This window comes from Scatophagus argus, chromosome 5, assembly GCF_020382885.2.
Source record: "Scatophagus argus isolate fScaArg1 chromosome 5, fScaArg1.pri, whole genome shotgun sequence".
NCBI classification, from domain to species: Eukaryota; Metazoa; Chordata; class Actinopteri; family Scatophagidae; genus Scatophagus; species Scatophagus argus.
Genome location: NC_058497.1, coordinates 13,093,236 through 13,116,246, shown reverse-complemented (window position 1 = coordinate 13,116,246; position 23,011 = coordinate 13,093,236). Strand labels below are relative to the sequence as shown.

The window sequence follows — 23,011 nt, the reverse complement described above, 5'->3', positions numbered from 1 at the left end:
TGGAGGACATTTGGTAAAACAGAAACAAAAATCAGTACAGTGTTTAAAAACATATATTTTCTCCACAAAGATTGAAATAATTTCATTAGGAATGGCATTGTGCAAAAACCCTGACAGTGAAAGATAGATAGATAGATACTTTATTGATCCCGAGGGAAATTCAAAGGACAATGTTACATGATTGTAATATGATGGTACACTTCTTCCTTAACATGTAACATACTGATGGAAAATTGCTTTTTATGTAACTCAGTCATTGCCAGCAAAGACTATTAGATAAAGCCTATTTTTCATGTAATCAGGCCCTAGTTCTCTTGATTCAGACTGCTGAAGTGACTTGTACATGCTCACTAAGACTGCTTGAAATGCTGAATAGCGCTATAAAAGTAAGAATCCACATTTTTCCTTTTGGGTAGATTTTCCCTGTGCTAAACCACTCCAGTGCACTTCCCCTTTAACACTAATCCACTCAGGAAATTGGGCTTTCATTAGAACGAATAAATGGAGACACCATTTCATATGAGTGGCTTAAACAGCTGAGTCGAAATACTTTATCAGCAGCTAATATGTCATTCAATTGGCCTCTGTGAATGTGTTGAAATGAGGTGTCATTGAGACTCGCGTTGATAGCAGAGAACAGACAGGAGATCTGTGCAGAGCCTTGCAGATTAGCCGGTAAGTTCAGGGAAAGTTTTCAACTTCATGTACTGGTTTGGTAGACTGCCTGGACATTTGCTCACATCACATTATATAATTACTGCATTCAGGAAGAGTTGCACATATTTTTGATGGCGTCAGGTGTGACGCTAACAAACCGAGAGGCTGCCATGCATATCAAGAACTTGTAGAACAATTGCTTTTAGTTGTGTTTCTCTCCTGTGAATGTGGGGAAATCTCTGCACATACTTCAGCGAGCGTTCTGAGAGGTTGATGACCAGATTGGAATTTGAAAGGAGAGATGTTTATATGTGCTCATTATTGTTGCTACAGGCTGGATCTTTGCAAACTGGGATCAAGAACTTTTAACTTTGTTGTGGCACTGAGGTGACACCAAATGCACAGACATTAATATTTTCCCAGTAGTTCTAATTAACAGGTCTTACCTCATCTCACCCGGTCTGACTGAAGTGTGTCAGTCGAAGGAGCTCCCAAAGAGCATCCCAGAGTACAACATGATTGACAAACAAGACAATTATCAGAGTTTTTCTTCTTCCGCTTTACACAGGGAGGAAGAAGTTACCGCTGGCCTTGTGTTCTTTGTTTCCTCTCTTTGATTCCAGGATCGTTGGCACTTTGAGGGCAGCCCACGATGAGGGATAATGCTCATGTGTTTGCACAAAGGCTGTTGGGGTTTCTCAGGGTGTAGCTGTGTCTGTGATGTGTTTCACTGGTTGCTGCATTGCAGAGAAAGGCAACATTGATCTGATCAGAGCGAGCCGCAGTGAGTCAGAGCGCCTGAGGAACAGAGCAACTGACAGATACACAGAGAGACCCCATTAAAGGCCCTCAGTTGTCAAAAGTGCGACCCGACATGAAAAATAGGCACATTGTGGGTGGCAGTTTCGAACCATGGATACATAATTTGAATTTTTTTTTGTTAGTTAGTTTGTTTGCTTGCTTGTTTTGTTTAAATACCATGGTTCAATTCAATTTCAAACAGTTCTTTTGGGATTTTTTTTCTTATTTAATGAAAAATAGGTCTTCTTCAAGTTACATAATAAAAAAAAATGGAAATTGGCCTCAGATATGGTAATACTTTCAAGTCCACCTTAATAAGATGGACATATTAAAATAGTTTATGGTTTCTGTAATCATTCCTACTGGTGCTGAAGTGATGCCTTCCTCAAATCAATGCAGGAAATACAGGACAAGATCCACATTCCTCACTCTCCCGTTGAAGTAACCCTGACTTTTCAGCCATCTAAGTTAGACAAATCAAGCAGGGATCTTCCAGAGTTGCACTTTCTAAAGTATCCCTGTGCTATGACTCAGCAAGAAGACCCTGTACACAGAAGCACAGAGAGGGAATCCTAATAAAATGACAGTGACTTTGGGAGATAGAGGCTTGATCTTCTGCTGAACCTTTTAATACTTTTTTGCACAGATGGAGGACAGTGGATTTTGTCGGTCTCACTTGGAGAGAATTGGATGTGAATATAGCAATAACTCATAATTGTATCATCATAGACTTGACAAAATGAGAGCTTATCCCTTAATTAAAAATAAATAAATCAAATGCACAGTAGAGAATATTTTCTGACTCATGCCGTCGCCTTGGAGCTTGAGATCTAGCTCATGACAGGATGCTGCATGTGAATTCAGATTCATAAGTAGCTCTTTAACCTGAATACTAAGTGGGGAATTTCCTACCAGGATTAGCAGTAATTATATGCTTGACACAAACATATTGTGATTATGTCAAGCAAAGTGCTATTAGTTCAAGAACAGCCAACAAAACGTTGAATATGAGTGTGTGCGCGCTCAATTTATTAATTGCAGTGTAAGGACAAGAATCTCTTTACACAGTCACATTGTGAGCTCCCCCTCCAGGTAAACCATTCATTTCAAGGGGTTAGGGATTACATTTATGCTATTTTTAGGACAAGTCAATACAGTGTCCTCACAGTGACACAAAACAAGTGTTTGTAAGATCAGGGCCAGCCACTAAATCCCCGCAGATCTGTACATGCATTTGTGTGTTGTTATGTACGAGGTTTAACTGCCTTGAGCCAGTGTAAACGCTCCCACAAGGTTAGGTCAGATAGAAAAAAGTCGAGGATAACACAAGGACGTCTTCTGAGCTTTGTGTGAAGTGCAAGTGTATGTTCTCCCCATGGCCCATCCGTGACCCTGTAGCCTGTCTGTCCTCTGTGTATTTTAATCTATCATCACTCCTTTCAGTGTCATCCCGTATGCTCGGCCTCATTCTTCACCGCCATCTGTCTCTCCGAATTCATCTCTTGGAATTTCTCTCTCTCTCTTCCCCTCCCTGCTGTGTTTCTCAAGCTCTCTCTGTCACGTCCCCTTGTCTTTCTTCTTTACCAGCCTTCTGACTGGCCTGACAGTTTTTTGCTTCCTCTCAGCTCCCCAGTTTTTTGGTGCTGTTTTGCTGCATCTGTGTCAGTGCTTTTCACTGTGTCTTATTGTTTCTCTCTATGTCTCTCTTGGTGTTTCTTGCTGTGTTTCTGTCTCTCTTTCTCCATCCCTTGTCCCCCCCCCTCACTCTCTCTCTCTTTCTGTCTCTTGGATGCCTCCAGCAGCAGACGTCAGACGGCCTCATAGCGTCGAATGGAGAGACTTTAAGATCTGAAGGTCTCTTGGCCTCACAGAGAGAACGCACCAACACTACACACAAAGAGTAATGAGTGACACTTAAAACTTGAGCACTCCCTGGATTTGTTTTCCTATAGTCTTCCTACTTTCTAGTAGTTTCTCCCTTTCTCTCACCCTGTGTTACTACTCCTCACCTGACTGCCCCTTCTGCAGCCTCACTCCTGTGTCCTGTGCTGCCACCTGACCCTTTCTTTTGGTTGTTTCTCGATTTTTGGCTGGGTTAGTTCACACAAATTAAAAAACACATTTCACAACACATTTTATTACTTTCCTCAAGTGATTTTTTTTTTGAGATATCAATCATTGAGATCCCTGCCTCCATCGTAATGCAATGAAGGAATGAAGCAATATGGAATTTCATCTACGTTGCTCACAGTATCAAAAATTTTAACAGTAGCATTTCTTTCAAGAGCTGTAACAACTGGATGATTAATTGATGAGTCGATCAACAGAGAAGCAAAAGTCATCCCTGATTCCAGCATCTTATGTATGAGGTTTTGATGTTTTTCTTTGTCATATATGTGACATCAGCTGATTGATTGATGAAGGACATCATTTTTGAAGGACTGACAACATCCCTCACAGTAAACGTTTTTTTTTAAAAATAATTTCAGGCAGGAATCTCAGTATGTGAAAATGGCATCTCGTTCACACACTCATAAACTAATTGACAACAAAGCAGCCATGCAAGGTGCTGGCTAGTCAGCTAGTCAGGGTTCAATGTCTTGTGTGAGGACTGTTTGGCACGAGCACGGGAACAGCTGGTGACCAAACTGTCAACCCCAAGACTGCTGGACAACCTGCTTGACTCCCTCAGCTACAAGTAACCATATCTGAGCAACATAAACCCACCTGTGGGACAGAACATTCTGCATGGCTATACACCACTATACAGGAAGTGACTTTTTTGTAATGTGGGTGATTGAGACTTAATTTCCTTCCTGTTTGTTCCTCTTTTACAGTCTGTTTTATTTGTACTCCAACTTTCCCTCTCTTTCCTTATTACTTTCCACCTCTATTGGTTATCTAGTTATATCTCATGTTATTCTGTGATTTCCTCTGCATTTTCTTTCATCTGGACCTTTATTTCTATTTTTCCCTGGTCTTCCTTTTATTTGTATGTTTGTATTGTATTGTTTTTCTTCTTATCTAATCTCACACTTGTTTGTTCCATTCTTTTTCCTCTCTTAACAACCCTGCCTTTGTCTCCTTTCTGCTGGCTCAGCCTATTTTCTCCAATGCTCTGTTTGCAGATATAGGGTTTGTTTTTTAATCCTGTAATGCCTTTCCTTCCCTTGTATTCAATCCATAACACCATTGTCTGTGTAGTTATCTTTTATTTCTGATGTCCTCTCCATCCATCTCCTCAACACTCACACTGTGTTATTGTCTTCCTGTACCACCCTCTCCTCTCTCCTTTCTGTACCAGCCCATCTCCTTCATCCATCAGCATGGTATGAAGAGTGATGGAGGAGAAGACAGAGGAGATGTGCAGTGGTTGTGATGGATGAATACGGTCTAAGGCATTAAGAAGAATCCGCTTCATTCTTAAACTGACACAATAAGCACTTGCTGTTTATAAATGCAGTCAAGAAATATTCCTCCTGACAAATACATTTAAGAAATGCTCTCCTGACAAACATGCACATTACAAATAACAGCTGCGGCAATATACCACCACAGCAAGTACAGCTTCATCACTCTCCAAGCGACCGCACTTCCTTGCTTTCCCTTGTCAGCATGTCCCGACTGTGCAGGAATTTGTTGTATCTCTGCGCTTTCTGTGGCATTTTGATATGAAGTCAAACCCATCATTTCAGCTTTAAAACCTAAAAAGAAATGGAAAAAAAGACAAAATAAGTCAAAATCTACTGACCGTGTCCTTTTCATTTGTTTATCTGAGACAAGTCTGATGTTACAACAAGGTCCAGAAAAAACATGACATTTTAACCTTTCCTTCCTCCAGTTTCATTTGTTTCATTTTCTTCCCTGTGAAGGTAATATAATCACCAGAGATCACCAGAGAGAAGGTTTCTCTGTGAACATAAGCTTTTCATAAAGTTTCAGGCCATGACTGAAGTTATGAAAACAAGTGAAACAAAAGCCCTTTATAAATCAGGCCTGCAGTGGAATCAACTCTAATTGAACTCGCGACACCGAACAACGGAAGCGCTTAAAGTTTAATTGTGCTTTCCCGACACATGTTGAAGGAAGTGATGTTCTTAATGTTCTGTGTTATTACCATTCTAATTGGTGTTTTACACGGGTGCTAAATTGTGTCTCTTAAACCTTTGTTGTTTCAAACATTTTGTTCCTGAAACATTGGTTTTCTGTCCTTTTCTCAAGACCTAATGTTCTACTCCAGAACAGAACAGGTCTTTTTAACCTCCTTGTTGTAAATATTCCCTTTTAGAGCGCAGATTTTACCCTTGCCCCACATGTCCCTTTCTTTCTTACCTAAACTGTAAACTTTTTGATGTTCTACTTTCAAACCTTACGCTTCTTGCTCTCTTCTTTTGTAGAACCCTGATGTTGTTGTTCTGAGTGGCAGATGTGGAGAATGAACGTCACCAACAGGGAGAAGCTGGTGAAAACACTGAAGGAAAAAAAGGCCCTATAGCTCCTCTCCCGTATCTCCTCTTTATTGTACCCATTATTTTGTTTCCATGGATATCATGACGTCATAGACCTGTACTGTCTGGTTTACTTTTAACTGCTTATCTTGGTTCTCGTGTCTGGATTGGACAAACCCTGTGAAGTTCCGGTGTCTTTTTAGCTGTTGATTGGCCAGTTGCTGCAGGATCCAGCATGTTGGTGTGATCATCATTGAATTTTCCACTTTGAAACATCCGTGTCAGTGTGGAAGTGGAGACAGTGGACGTAGATCGTTTAAAGTGCAACACAAAGAGGCAAATGAACATGTCTTAAAATAAAAATGGACAGAACATATGAATGAACTTCTCACCATCCGGAGTGGCATCAACATACACAAAGAGATACCAAACAGTATGAGTTGGATGCATAGATAATCACATTCAAATTGGATATACAATGCATTAGACTGCACAAGCAGAAAGGGAATATTATCGCACAGAAAAGAACCTGGATGGGTCTGGTTTTGGATGTGACCATGTGCTAAACACTCAAACAATAATGGCTCACTCTGGTTTCTGCAACTGAACATAAAGGACTCTAAATGGATACACTTTATTAATCATTGTGGAATAATGCAATCCTGCTGAACTGTACTGAGCTGATCCTATCCGGGCTGAACTGAAGCTGGATCTTAACCTTGACCGGACCCTATTATCTCCCAGTCAGATGTCTGTTTCTGAAAGCATGCACAGTATATTAGGGAACTTTAATGAACTGGTTTGACCTGGATAGACCTGAACTCCTCCTCCTTGTGGAGCCTGAAGTTATGTTGTGCATTGCTGAAGGAGTCAGACTGTGCAGTGATCTGATGCAGACTAAACCTGGACAAGACTAGACAGGCCTGTTATCTATTGGTCTTGTCTGTGTATTTCACCACTCCGGTCCAATATCCACTGCTCTTGACTGGACGAGTCTGGTGAGGACCTTGTGGACCTTTGTCAACCTCCCTCACATCTCTCCAGGCCCATTTAAACAGGTGAGTAATCTGCTGATTAGCCCATGAACCTAACCAGACAATCTGCCAAATGAAGAAGCTTTCTCACCCAAAGATCCGGGCCCATTAATTAGTGTGACATATGGTAACCCACCAGCAGTCACCTTGGCTGTCCCCCAATTCTGGGGCTTGCCCCATAGTTTAAGACACACTTGCACTTTGCAGTGTCTCCTCCTGCCACGAGTGGTCTAACATAATGAGGGCAGAGCTTTAACGAGTACCATCTAATTGCTGTCAGCTAGACAATTAGAGAGCCACCTTGGCTAAATGATCCAATTCGTTACTACTCTCCACTGACAATATCACAACAGACAACAAGAAATGCATCCCCCCTCCTGTTTGGTGGTGGTTTCTTGTTTCCTTATGTCCCAGTCCGCTCTCCCTCTCTGTTCATCAGATTGTCTTTTTTCTCTGTCTCCTGCCTGCCGGAGGCAGTGATCGAAGACTGGTGAAAAATATAATATATGGTTATGAACTAACACCACAGCCTCAGGGATGTCCTTTACCTGTGGGGGTCAGCAATATCTTTAGTCACTGACAGAGGCTGTTGTTTGATATTGCAGAACTGCAGAACTCCCCAGACTACAGATTTTCACTGTCAAGTTGAAATGTCACATGTATTAGAGGTAATGAATAGTGTATTCTGTTAAGTAGACATCAGATTTCAGCAGTATACTTTGGCTCCCCACCGACTAGAGAATTGCCTGAGTTATATAACTATTTAGGCTGTAAATAGAGAAAAAAAATGGTAGCTGTTCCATTCCTACCTGAATGAGGCTGTAAACAAAAACAGCAAAGCGGTAGTTTAACAGGCAACAATCTGATGCCCCATGTTATCTTACTGGTGTACAGCAGCATATCAACAGCAACATATCAACTACAGATGAAAGTGATCTCTCTTGGGCTTGAATTGATTTTACATCCATGTATTTGTTCAGACATATAATAAATAATGAAACTATCTTATTTGCAAGTTAAGTATAGTAATGAGATTTTCGGACAACATAAAGTAATTACTGCTGAATATAATTATCATGAATTACTCTCACTATGCTTGGATGTGTTTGCCTTAATTGCAGCCTTCGGTGTAACACAAACAAACAGTTTGTGTAGTGGTGTTGAGCAGTAGAGTACATTTAATCGATTTTCTAACCCCAATATTACTTGACAGTTTCAGATAAATTTCTTTTTGGCCGAAGATAATTTACTCAACCTGACACTCATGAATACACAGCCACATAAACAAAGTGTTAAGAGGATGTTTAATGAATGAGAAAAGGAAAAGAAGACATAAGAAGACGCGATGATGAGGATCCAGGTTACCTGTTTCAGGAGTCACAACCTACTGTTTTATGCTTGTGATCTCATTTTTATATCTGTCATCAGTGGACTCATGCACAAAATCCTGCTATGTTACTGTAAAATCTATAACATTCAAAGTGCAGATAAAATAGTGATACAACAGTGATTTTTGCTGTGTTGTGACTAGACAGTCAATTGCATGTTTTCTCCAGAAAGTGACGGTTACAAGATGCCGCATGGGCCACCAGTGATGACAGCTGTCTCCCAGCTGTCTACAGTTTTAGTTTACATTTCAATATCAAAGTGAAACAAGCATTTTCATGGTTTATTCAGTAATAATAACAATGAATCAGTCAGTCTTTCTGGTCCTGTACACAAATACAACAACCCGAGTGGCTATTGAGGGCATTTGTGTCATAGTTATCTCTTTTATACACCTATGACTCTGTAACTGTGTGTGTGTGTGTGTGTGTGCGTCCTCTCAGGACAGCATGAACAGTGTGAGTATGATTGCAGATGTCAGACACCAGAAGCTGTTTACACAAACAAACATTTCCTCTCTCTGTTGTTACTTGTGATTGTTTGAGCCATCTTTTCCACATACCAGCACACGTGCTAGAAAGAGAGGCAGACAGACGGACAGAAGGACAGAGAGAGAGAGAGAGAGAGAGAGAGAGAGAGAGAGAGCATAAGTAGACAAACTAAAAGCCTGGTATAAAAATAGAGAGATATGAAAAAGAAAATAGCTCCATAAAGTGCCCTCAGTTGTGTTTCAGAGTTGAAGGAGAAAACCGGTCAATCTCCTATCTTTATCTTTGTCTCTAGATACGCTGGTTGCATTTGCTGTTGTTTTCATAAACAACAGCATAAACAACACTACTTCATAGTGGGAAGATATTGTGATGTAATAAAAGTTTTTAGCTTGTACTGATTTACAGTATCTAACTCATCATCCCAAAACAATGACATATTTTATTTCACCAGAGGGCTGAGGTGACAATGGGAAAACAGTTAAAGGATCTTTGATTATTGTGATCTCCTTTGTTAGGATCAATATGATTGCATTGCCAGGGACAAATGAATTTATTGTACTCCAACTTTGACAAAGTAAAACTTTCTCTGGCATGCCATCTGATATTAACTATTATTAACTATAACTATATTAACTATACTATATTATAACTATTATTATTATTATATTATTATTAACTAATTATTAGCCAGATTATGCTGATGTATAAGTTGTTCCTCCAGACTGACAGATGTAGATAGAGGCGAAATTATGGCTTCAACGACCTCTGAGACGTTGACTTACAGGGGACACTCCATTACAGCATTTCTTTGTTTTTTAACATGATGTCACCCTGTTTGAGTCGTGATAAATCCTGGTGTTATTTCCCTATTTTTCTCAGTCATAAAAGTGAATGAAGCTTGATAGGCGCTCTGCAGACACCTTGATGATGAATGACTGATAGATGTTGATTCCTCCTCCCTGACACTGTTCATGCTGTTTCCTCCTCTCTAAAGTGTACCCATCAAGTGCTTATTGTATGAATTGAAGCATGTTTTCTTAATATGATTACAAATAGGTCTACAGGAAATTTCTTTCATCAAAATTTCGGTTAGTGTGATTCGTTTTCTTTATACACTTGGCTCTGGTTGGGAAAATGTTTAAAGGAACAGTTTAATATTTTGGAAATGTCCTAATTAGATTTTGTCTAGAGATAGATAAGAAGAATGATTGCGCCCACATAGCCAGTTGCAGCAGCGACTTAGCTTAGCTTAATTTAATATTGGAAACAGGGGAAACAGATAACATTTATGCAAAGGTTGAAACATTAAATAGGGAAAACAGGACTATTGCCTGACTTGCTGTAAGTCATTATGCATTTCTCGTTTTTTTCACATATTTAATTGACAAATATGAGAGTGAGAGGATTAAATAAGGATATTTCTCAAAATGCTATGTTATTCATTCAAATATGCTCAATAAGGGGCAGCATGGTGGTGCTGTGGTTAGCACTGTTGCCTCATAGCAAGAGGGTTCCAGGTTCGAATCCCAGTCTGGGCCCTTCTATGTGGAGTTTGCATGTTCTACCGGGTTTTCTCCGTGTACTCTGGCTTCCTCCCACAATACCAAAAACATGCACATTAGGTTAATTGGCTACTCTAAATTGCCCCAAGGTGTGAGTGTGAGAGTGTGTGGTTGTTTGTCTCTGTGTGTTGGCCCTGCGATTGACTGGCGACCAGTCCAGGGTGTACCCCGCCTCTCGCCCGTAGTCAGCTGGGATAGCTCCTCCGCGACCCTGACGGATAAGCGGTATAGAAAATGGATGGATGGATGCTCAATTAAAACACTTAATTAAAACACTCTGTCACACATTTTTATTTTTTCTTTAGTGGTAATATCTTGATATCAGCCAGAAGTGTTTTCTATTGCTCCATGTATCTTCAGTCAAAAATTGCATGTGAACCACAGTGTGGCCTTGTTTCACTTAATGTGACAGCTTCCATCTGTGGCCATTTTGCAGCAGCATTTATGACTCCCTGCAAGCATTCGTTCAGTTTACTTCGTTTACAGGGACTAAGATGGCCACAGTGAGAAACACAGACTGCCGTTGTTATTACAAGCTTAATGTATAAGAGATAGTGTGTGCTTCATACATTTGGGCTGATGAGCCATACTATGACTTCAATTTAAACAGCATGTCACATCTGGTGACTGATGTGGCAGTGATGTACCCTGATGTGGCCATGCATACATTACTGCATTTGAATAAAACGTTGTCTCTCCCTCTCTCTCTCTCTCTCTCTCTCTCACACACACACTCAGCCCTACCTGCTGGATTGTGTATTCGTTACACAGGGCTTTCTGAGTGAGAAAGACTCAGAGCAAGGAGAGAACACATATAAGCCTATAGGCAGAGAAAAGGAGGGAACGTGTCTTTGTGCTGTGTGAGTGCACCCCAGTGTTGTTTGACCTGTGGTCATGTAATGTGAGTGTCATACAAGAACATGACAAGGTGGATGATGCCTGTGGTAAGAAAGAGAGGAGAGAAAAAGGAAACTAAGAGAACAGATAAAGTGGGAAGGAAGTCTGGAAGGAAGACAGAAAGTGGAGAAAGGAAACAGGTTCAGACATACAGGGAAGGGCAACAGGGATGAAGTGAAAATATCAGTAAGAAATGTTAAAAATAGATTCCATCGTGGAGAAAATGTAACAGAGGAGGACTCAGTGGCATAATTCAATTAGCAAAAACACACTTGTTCATTGTAGGTGGATAGGGTCTTCTGTTACGTATGGACTTAACTGTAATAGGGAGGGGAGAAAAATGGGAGGAAGAAGCTGTATGAGATAATCAGGTTCCTAAATAAGAGGAGGTAAAAGATGAAGGGAAAAGACAAGGATCAAAGAAAAGGAGGAGGAGGAGAATAAAGAGATGAGACATGAAGATGACGGAAAATAGTAAAGGAGGAGGAGGAGAGGTCGGGGAACAGGATGAGAAGAGGAATAGAGGGGAAACGGAAAGAGAGCAGAGTGAGGGAGTAGGATGTGTGGAGGATGGCTTAACATGTATCCAGCTGCAGCTGAATTGTGCTGTCTGTGGTCCCACGGTACTATGAATAATAGATGACACAACATACATGCACATAGTGGATCTTTATTTCTTTGTGTGTTCATTGTGTGACCCCCTTTTCCCCTTTTTGGGAAGAAAAGATCTGTACAGCGTGACAAATGATGCACTAAGCCGAACAAGTACATCAACACACGACATATTCAGCAAGGCAGAAGAGATTTCCGTGGAAAGATCCAACGACCTTCCAACGATACACGTATGATTGTGAGGAAGGAGCTTGTGTTGATGCTTCAGTGCGAACGACAGTGTCCCTCTTCAAATGTGCGAGTTATTCAGCAGATGAATTCATGTGTCAGTCATACTGAAAAAGTTCTGTCAGTTGCCCACCAAGGAAGCATCCAGAAAGCTGTGAATACTAAACTGCTGTGAAGTAGCCTCAAAAGGAAAAATAAAAAAGGTAGCTTTTTGGGCAGGGTTCAGAAGTAAAATGCGAGCACCGCTGGGATTTGTTAAGCAAAACATCTTGCTCTCCTTGGTCCAGTGTGAGTTTATGAAGGTCAGCGGCACAGCACATTCAGCTGTTTAAAAGTGCTGCTCTCCATTTGTGTATTCAATAGGAGTTTACAGCCCACTGTTCTGATCCGATCAAATACAGCGACTTCACAATATGAAATTTAAAGAGGAAAAACATTAGCTCTTATGACTTCCACTTTTGGATATTACAGTGTACCAATGCTTTTACACTGATCTCAGCATAGTGGCACCATTTCTGAACAATGAAACACTTAAACACTTAAATGTTGAAACAGCGCTGAATCTACTGGATGGTTTCATTGGCTGTGAATATTTTCTTTTGCACCCAGGCAGTAATGATCTGTCAGATACATCCATCTATTGCAGCACCGAAAGTGATTAAAATTTCTGGTTCAGGACAGCAGAATAATTGTTGATTGGCACTGAGAGTCTGGGATGCAAATGAGGGAGCAGCGATTATATTTATAACCATTTTAAAAAATTAAACACGATAGCAACTGGCTGACATTTAATGATACACAATCCTGTTAAAGTCAATTGTGTTGCAACACACACACACACACACACACACAGAGGGATCTGTACAGCAGTGGCTGCACAAAGAGAAGCTATAATTGGATACCACTTCGCATTAGTTGATGTATAACATTCATGAAGCTCTCTCTCTCCCTCTTTCTCTGCTTTCTGCCCTACACTAGCTTTACTGCATCTTATCAGTGGCACAGAACTGGAACTGTTTGATGTATGATGCCTCTTCAGGATGCAGATGCAAACAAATGGAAAAAGAAAGAAATGGGGTAGCATTATTCAGCAGGTTACAAAATCGGACAGAAAATCGCAGTGTGTTAACTTAAAAATCTATTTCAGGGCTAAAAATTTCCAAGGTTGTTACTGCCCTGTGTACTGTACTTTGCAGCAGGAGCCCAGTATACAGTGTAGCACAGGGATAGAAATTATAGTATACTTGGATGCACTGCTGCACTGCAGTGAGTGAGTTTATTGACATTTTACATCACTTTCACACTACTCACATGACATGAATTAACCTTTAATTTAACTTTTAATTCCAAACAACATCACTCACTCTTTCCAAAAAATGTATCCAGTGGTTTATCGTATACTTTTCACTTTTTAAAGTCTCAGAACAATATGCTTGTCTTAAATTGCTGCCATGGGTCACAATTGACATGCAATGTTAAGTGTTGATGAAATATCCACTATATCAAGGACAGTGCAAGTATTCACACATCTATCGAATATAGAGCCCCTCCGTCTACCTCTTCCAGTAGAAACCCATTTCCTTCTGCTGGCGGGAGAAAAAATGGGACTGCTGTTGGATTAAAATCATGTGTAGGTTTAAGGTTTCGGCTTCAGATCAGCCCTTTTGGTTGTTATAATGGCAGCTTTACCACAAAAATGCTGATGCACTTTATTTGGGGAAGGGAGAATGAAATCATCCAAAAGATTCTTTTGGAAGCATAAAGTGCTTAGTGGTGTCCTGCTGCTTTACTGGTTGATTCAACGCTTTACACAAATAGTGTCGTCAGTAATAAAGAATATAGAAGAAAGAATAGAGAATAAAGAAGAATATTTTGTTTTAAAATGTCAAGCTGAAAACAGTGCAGTTAATCTGTGTTTTTGTTGCTGCTAAATGTTCAGATTGTTACAATGCTGCAGTAAAAAGTAGGGCTTGGTGTCTTGTTTAATTGGGTTTATGGGTAAAGGTTTATAGATGTGGTGAATGTTTATTCTGCATTAGATGTTAGATTTGACACAGGTTCTCAGGGGATTAGTCTTTCATAGTCTGCTCTTATTTGTCACAAATCCCAGGGCTGTTTTGTTTATATGCATTGCAATTTGAATACTAAATGCATTACTCCTTTACATTTTAAATAATACATACTTCTTCCTGCTGTTTTCAATAAAAGTAAAACATCATGGACCAGAGAGCTCCGTGTAATGCTAAATATTGCTTTATATTGGCCACATACTCAGGGGAATGCAGTCTGAGATATAGACATTTGCTTTAACTTTTTTTGAAGTCATGCTAATGCCATTTTATCCTTATCCAGATAGGATGAGACATGTTTTAAATAATTATAAGAAAAATTTCAAGTATGATTAAAATATATGTCAGAAGTTGCATTTCACTTTAACATGTAGGCAGTAATCAGAGAGCGCTTTTATGTCTCTTTGTCAGTACAATTCATGTGCATGTTGCAGTGTATTAGTAAGGGCTGGCAGTGGCTTCATCACTTGGACCAACATTTGGTGGAATTTTTAGCCTGTTAGTGAGAGTGCATGTCATTAAGAATGCCAGCATTACTCAATCTGCTCAAACCCCTCACATCTAGTTTAAGTGTTATGAGCAAGGTTGATATGCTGCTAGAATGTCACTATTCTGCACTGTGTTACATGGAAAAATGGAAGAACTGGGTGGGCAGTCCTAAGGTATGATGGCTAATTAATTTATCTGTCATGAATCACTTATTAAATAGGACCAGTTGTCGCGGTTGATAATCTGTCTCACTGTAACACAAAATACTTGCGTGCCAGCTGTGACAGGGAGTGATTTAAACTGCAGACTCTTAATAGAGGGACCTACCAGGCCATTCAGATGCTCACTGGGTGTTCAGTCCAAAGATAAGAGGATTAGTGGGGGTTGTCTTACTTCAGTTAGGCTACCGGTGTCACAATAAAGTACACCAGAGGAATTACAATGATGTCATTACTACATCATCTACAAGAACTGTGTTTATTATTTTTCACACTTTTGGTGCAAATGGTGTTGCATTTTCAATGCTCTACAAGACTCTGTGAAGTCCTCAGAGAGGCTTCAGGACCCATGTTGGTTCCCGGAGACTGAATCAATATGTTAAAATTGTGTGGAATCTCTGGCTTTTCTCGTGATCTGGTGTTGAACTACCTCCACCAGAGAGAAATTAAACTTCCATCCCCAGCAGCAAGGCATGTCTTGGAGGTGGGTTGGGTGTGCATTGGCCAAACTCCGCAGATTCTCAGTCCCAGCTCTGCACAACAAATGTAATCCAGCTTAAAAAGGGATACATTAGTGCCATGCAAATAGAAGTGATTTTCCCTGAGGAGAACCAGCCTTGACTCCAGAGTCATTAGGAAGCTGTTCACAGAGCAAAATCTCTAAGTGATGACTGTTCCTTTGCAAAAGATTAACTTGGCTTCTGCAGAACCTTAGCAGCCTTCAGTATTGCATTTTCCAAACTATGGTGAACAGGTGTTGTTACACAATTGTAGTGCCACACAAAAAGTGACGATTGTTAGTCTGATACGAATAATCTGCATGTGTTTCTCAATCCATAGACTTGTGCGAGCACCAGTCACAATCTTGTTTCGTACGCAATGTTTTTGTCAATTTGACCGACCATTGAAGGCCATCTCTCCACCTACACACGCTGTGTATTCTCCTAACTGCCAGGAGTATGTATTCTGCCACTTTTCCAGATTGCACCCACAGTGTTAGGGTTTTTGCCCTTGTTCATTTACTTGGTGACAACCATGTGTGGCTGTGGCCCAAGTTTGAACTTTGTGCTAAAAATACCATTGCTATTTTGAAATACTCCTCTCTGTTCAATAATTTATATTACTGTCCAATTTGCCATCGCCTGTCCCTCTCTTTTCCATTAATGTCACACATTGTCAACACACTCCGCCAACTTGTTGCCATTATCTTAAAACTTATTTGGGTGTGTAAATCAATATTATGATGGATTATGATGTTTGCTAGACTCGGTGCCATTTAACCATACTCTACTCCTGCCAACCACTCAATGAGCAATTTGAGAATAACACCAGGTTTCCCCCAAGAGGACTACTTACACTGTGACAGCTAATCATTTTAGCATGCTCACATTACACTACTAATGGGGCCAACAGTGGGAGAATTGTTGGTGTGTTTGTTTAACAAGGAGGACGGCAGGCTGACCATTTGCTTTCCTTCACAATTTTCCCATAACTCTGTAGTCACTTAGCAGAATGCATTAAATAATTTGTTTTAATGGAGGGATCAACAGCCGACATCATGTGGTTTTGCTGGTAATATGGATTCAAGGCTTTCAGTTAGCTGCAGTATCTGCAGGAGAACATCTGCGCGAGTTAGTCAGCATTTTGTTTGCGTTTGGACCGACTGTCTATGTGTTAGTCTTTGCAAATAAGGAATAAGACAAATGTGACTAAAAAGCATAGACTGTAGATGTTCTCTCATCAGAAAGTAGCTGAGAAAGTAGCTGTCTGTCAGGGCCATCCCTCTGCAAGTTAAGGTGGATGAAGTGCTCTTCATAATCTGAAGTATAATCAGCTGCTGATTTGGTTCTCTACTCCACAGAGATGCAAACTGCCTCTGCCTTCGTGGTCTTGTTTAGAAAAAGAAAACACAAAAATACACACACACACACACATGCTTACAGCTTTTTTCCCCCATGATACACAAAGCACAAATGTTATCCAAACAAACAGCACATCTCTTCCAGCTATTTTTGCCCAAGGCTCACAATATGGTACAGCTGTAGCTAGTGGGTGTTGCTAAACCCTGTTGTGTGAATGGACATTTCCATCAATTAATTTTTGCATTAAAATATGATATAGTTGATTTATTCTCCACATTTTGAAAAATACATCTCAGATTTTTTTTTTCTACACGCCATACTCCTTTAGCCATTAGACATGACATACGTTTTTATGGTTTCTTTTGAGACAACAACAAAACAAATAAATTGAAAGCTTTTCAAGTAAACCACAGTAAAATGCAAGCTAATCCCTGTCTCTTTTGTCTTTCTTTCAGACCCAGTGATCAGGTGGAAACACACATATCTGAAGTCAAGAAGGAATCAGATAAACAGAAAAAAAAAAGTTGTTGGGATATCAGTTAGCCAAATCAGTTTCACCATTCATCCTCACTGATATCATCCAACGTTTTCCTATCTAACTCATCATCCCCGTGATCCCTGAATATGCTCACAGGTCCACGGTTCTACATCGAAACTAAAAATCCTTTAATGTGACGAAAAAACACTTTATCACAGAATATGACTGCACCACCTGCATTGTTAACATCATAGTTGTCCTCAATCTTCATAATCACACCTTGATGATTACCGTGAAGTGCAGTTATGTGCACACAGCATCACTGATAACATCGCACTTAATGGTCCATTTCTAAGGAATTAAAGTTTCATATGTGTCTGACACTTATCCCTTTATATTAATCATCAGAACATGTGATCTATGCTAGCATCTCTTTCATCGTTGCCAGGCTTTGACCCAGACACCATGCTGATTGTTGTAAATGGGATATGTGGTACACAGGTGCCATCTCAAATTTGTATCTAACCATATGTGTGCGCACATAGTTGCACTGACATCCTTTCGCCGTTGTCATCATTATCATCATGATTGTCACGTTTCCTTGCAGAGCTGGCAGAAGAACAAAGAGAAAGAAAACCTCAGACCTTTTGACCCATTGCAGACAAACACAAACACTTTGTCTTCACTTTTCTCCTTCTGTGTTCCCCTTACTTTTTTCTTTGGGCTTTATCTTTTGTATGTGTACATAAAGCAATTCAAATCTTATAGTTTTGTACATGTAATTTTTATGGTGTGTGGAAATTTTCTAATAAAATAAAGAAAAAAATGGATGATTTTCTCCGAGACTGACTGCATTGTTTCTTTCTCTTTCTTTTTAATCTGTCTCCGCTGAAATTTATGGTTTGTTAATGCGTTATGTGAAATTAGTTATCAAAGGCCAGAATGACATGGATCAAATGATCTGTCTGAGACATCGACATGAAGCCTTCCTGCACATTACTGTCTGTGTGCATCACTAACTGAGTTTTGGATTTAAACTGGAACTGGAAAATCAGTACAGCAAACCCTGTAATATTTGTGCTTAGTTATTTTACCTTAAAATCCATACGACCCTGCGGTAGATTAATGTTGCTCTGGCTGAAAATGTGGCAGATGGAACCCTTACATAAAGCCCTGTTTTCGTTGTGCTGTAGTACCTTTGAAAGGTCTTCTTCTTGTTTCCCACACCCAGTTGTTAATGTTTCCTGTGAACATAACCTAAATGTGTCTGCTCCCTCCCTTCTCTCCTCTCCTATTATCTCCTCCTATTACCCCGCTCCTCCCCTCATCCATCCCACTCAGATTTTCACCCCGATTCTTCTCCTAACCTCCAATCTCCTCATCTCTCAATCTCTCTTCTGCTCCGTTTTTGCCTCTCAACTTTAATACCCAATCTGCTGTACACATTTCCATTCTGCTCCCCAGATCTACTCCATTCCTCAGTTCTCTGCTCCTTAGTTCTTGGCAGACAGCCAGCACCGGATCAGCTCCTCAAAATTTCTGTCTCCTCTTTCTCCTTTACTCTCATCACCACCTGTTAACCCTGTTTCCTTTCCCTTCGTGTTTTTTTTTCCTACACATGAAAGAATTCAAGTGGATGAGGTATAATGAAAGGGAAAGTAAAATATGTCTTTCCTAACAGAAGCTGAAAAAAGAAATGACTGCTCCAACATTATAGCAGCCCTGCAAAGACAGAAAAAGAAATGGAAAAAGGCTGAACACAGTCATCCCATGAGCTATCAGCAGCTGTAGAAAATGTGACACCTGGGGTCTCATTTTGAGAAAGATCTTAATATCAAATTTTGATTCATATTTCACTCTTTGAGTTCTATAGCAGGCACCGAATATAATTATAACATAAAATCAAGGCAGTGGATAAGAAAACAGAATTGACAGTATCATGATGAGTAATTATTATAAGTGGGAATTACTTATGAAACTGTCACCTTTGTATGTGTACATGCTTAAAAGTTTTCTTACAAGAGAATGAATAAAACAAGAGGCATTTAAGCTGACAACTTCCCTTCAAAATCAACACGATACTGGATTAAAAATAATCAGTTATGCTACTGAATTCATTAATTAAGACAAATATTTATGTCAACACACTTTGCATGATATTGATAGGAACTCTATCTTACAGCAGTGAGAATTTGTGGGCAATTATTTCCTGCTCATCAGAATGTAAATCTAGGCAGCAAGGTGCTCCAAATTTAATCAGACCATCTTCTGGGGCAACTGCAGCATATGTATTAAATTCCTGTCATGTATTGTTCTCGAGTCAGTGTTCACACAGATAGACAAATGTCAGCACGGCGTTATTAAAAAGAAATACAAAGACCACAAACACTTTTTGTCCAAGTGTCCTTGACTGTTCTCACTCTGAATTATCCGCATGCTTGAAATTAACATTTGTTATGCTGCTTGTTAAATCCAAACCTTGAAGTCAGGAGGAAAAAAATCATTTTAACTGGTTAGTAGATTAACCACAAGGCCTTTGAGATTGTGCCTGATTGGACAGACAGGAGGGCTGGCTTTTATTTGTTTAAGAAGCTTGTGGATTGAAAAGCCTTGAAAAGTCCATATCTAATACACCCCACATTCTCCCATTCTGATATCCTTGCTACCACCCTCGGATGCACGCTAACACAGACAGTGCTACATAGATGTACACACATTCACACAGAAAACCTCCACAGGGACACAGAGATTTGCATGTGAACGTAAAGGTTTGCAGGAGGAATTAGGTTTGAAACATGCTGAAGTTTCTCCACAGAGATTGAGCTGAAGTAACTGACTTCCACCATGCTTGAGTAACTTCTTCAGTATTTGCCATTATTACTTGTCTGGCTGCTTCTTGGGTGACTGAATGATTTATTTCTGAACAGTGTCTAAGTGAAATCTTTTTTTTTTCTCCAAACTTCAATTTCCTGCCTGTGCCTCACCAACAGTGACTGTTTGTTTTCTGTTTCTTTTTCAAGATACTTTCTAGCCTCTTGGTATATTCTCAGTGAACGGATATAGGAAAAAAACTGGAAAAGAGAGCATTGGAAGCCATACAACCAACGTCGTAAGACAGATTTAAACCCAGGATGTCTAGCTGAATCTCATTTGCAAGTGTTTAACGTTCTCCTCCTCATTCACACTCAGGAGAGTCTCCTGCTACGCCCATATGTGTTATGCCTTTGAGAACTGCCTTCTCTCTGATGCCGTCTACTCAGGTGGAGGCAGGCCAACTTGATTTAAATTTCTTGCAATTCCTTGCAATTTTAAGGTGAGAAATGGTTTTGATGGATGGCAGACGTAAATGGAGATAAAACTGTCTTCAAATGTGAGCAGCTTTAGCTTGATTTGACTAAATGTTCATACACACAAGGGGGGCAGCAACTGTCATGACTCCATGTTCAGTCTCCTAAATCCAGATAAAATCCAAATATAATTTAACACTTTTGTTTGGTCAGAGCCCGAGCATGTGAGCATCTCTGTTGGCCAGATCAGAAAGCTACAATTTCTTTTGGTTTTCCCAGGCTACATGCTAATCAGAGAAAGAAGAATAACCTGTGCATTTGGGAAGTTTAATTAAAAAAAAACTAAACAAAACATTAAAAAGTTAGCTCAGCTGCTAGCTATCCAACAACTATCCTTAAACTAAGACACACACACACACGAATGAGAGGATTTATCAACGACAAGGCGAGAAGTGTTTTTTTAACTCGATGGGCTGTCACTCACGCCTTACGCCTCACTCTCAACCACACTGGATAATCACCTCTCCAGATCTCCGTCTAGCGTGAATGCTTCTTGGATGCACTTACGCTTTTTTTTCTTTCTTTTTTTTTTTATAGATTTGATGTGCGTAAGGCGCCTGATGTGATGCATGATGTGCGAAAGGGGTCACATAAGCAGATTCTGACAAATGACTGTCCCTTTGACAGAGGCTTGAGGTGGTCGGTGCTTTTTAACAGACTGTGAAGACACTCGGAGAGAACATCTAAAAGATGATGAAATGGTGAGGGGTTCACACTGCTCTATTTCTGTTTCAATATCACTTCACTCCCCCTCTTCGCCCCTCCATGCCACTGTCCCTCAACATGACGCATATCACACATAGCCTGCCTCTCATTGTGGAGTGAAGTTAGCGCTTCTGAAATGAAGTTCAGCTAATGTCAGCACATGTCTGAGCCACCAGGCGTCCTTGTGTTTCATAATGACTCCAACTTGCACAAGGAACGAATGACTCACTGAATGAAATAATGCATTCCCAACTACCTGCCTACATTTCACCTGACTGAGTCTGTTCATTTATTTCTTGAACGAATCAACACTAGATTTGTGGTTTTGTTTGTGTTCTTTTTGACAACTAAGCTACACTGCAGTTAAAGAGTCAAAAGAAGTGAAATGCTTCCTGCACTTCTGGTTACTCAGTCTCTATTTACAACAGGCAATATAACCCCATGCATAAGGGGTGACTGGATGGACTTTTATTTGTTCATTGTTTCTTTAAATTGTTTGTAATCAGTAAGGCTCAGTATTTATAATAACGGCACCTCATGGTGTTTTCGTTTAATCTTCCGCAGACAACCGTCACATGTGTTTTAATGAGGACAGCTCACACTGAGAGATAACTGAAAATCTCTGCTCTCCCCTGGTTTTAAGCTTAGGCTGGATGCGCACCACAAGATCTCATCAAGTTTAGTTCAACTAATTAAACCCAAAGTTACCGTCCTCTCACAGCCCAAATTTTCCAGATGAGGGAACTGCTGTGAGGAAGCCACAAAGGAAACACATCATAGTTGGATTCCAAAGAAATATTTTTCTGAATATCTATGCATGGAACTTCTTAATTGGGGCTAGACCTTGTCAAAGCAAGTGGTGTTTGTCCACATTTGGCAGGAAGTAGCAGGGGACTTGCAGTGATCTGAATCTGTATCAAACAGGAACAGCATGGCAACCTGTTCCAACCAGTGCAACATGCTGATTCATGTCACATACCTTCCATCACTGTGCTGGGACTTTATATATTGCATCAGATGTAACACCTGCACAACAGAACATGTCCTAAAACAACCTACATAAAACAACTGCCATCATGGACTCTCTCTCTCTCTCTGTGTGTGTGTGGCTGTATGAGACAGAAATAAAAGACAGTTATTTATTTGATTTATTTACCACCAGCAGCTATCTGTAATTTCTTTTGGTGCATTAGTGATATGGGTGAAAATGAGTTTTTCCTTCAGATGCGGCTGTTTCAGCACAGAGTAAGTAAACAGAGGGATTAGTTTAGGCAAACTAAACCTGTAAATGTGTGTCTGTGCTGTATGACAACCCTGAGAAAGATTCACAGCATGTCCAGGCTGTTTCCCTGCCTTTTGCCCATTGCATGCTGGGAGAGGTTTGAAATAACCACCAATGTTTCAGCAATTTTTGAAAATGAAAATATATTGCTGAAATTGTCCGTGGGGACCAAAGCAAGGTGGATGTCAGCACGCTGTAGAAGAGGTTAACTGCATACAGTAGGAATAAAAATCTACATTTCTGATAGTAGGTTGATGCATCTGAAGCTCACATTTAGTACACTGGTACAAATATATAAGGTACAAATCAATCCACCAAAAACTAAATAGAATAAAAAAGGAGGGAAAAACTTAGGAGGACTTTAGGAGGGAAAAAATGAAGCACTAACTGAGACAGGAACAAATGGGACATTCTCAGCTGAATTACTTAAATAACACAACCAAGC

The 23,011-nt window shown here is 40.1% G+C and overlaps 1 protein-coding gene across 1 annotated transcript in view; it reads left to right on the top strand.

Annotated features, from left to right (window-relative positions):
* zgc:172282 (leucine-rich repeat and fibronectin type III domain-containing protein 1-like protein) overlaps positions 1–18,055 on the top strand; it is a 69,922-nt gene extending 51,867 nt beyond the window's left edge. The window contains exons 8-9 of the mRNA XM_046389634.1: positions 5,856–6,964; positions 17,210–18,055. Of these exons, the coding sequence (XP_046245590.1) occupies positions 5,856–5,863 (8 nt within the window). The 3' untranslated portion in view covers positions 5,864–6,964; positions 17,210–18,055. The remainder of the gene's footprint in view (positions 1–5,855; positions 6,965–17,209) is intronic.
* The last annotated feature ends 4,956 nt before the right edge of the window (positions 18,056–23,011 follow it).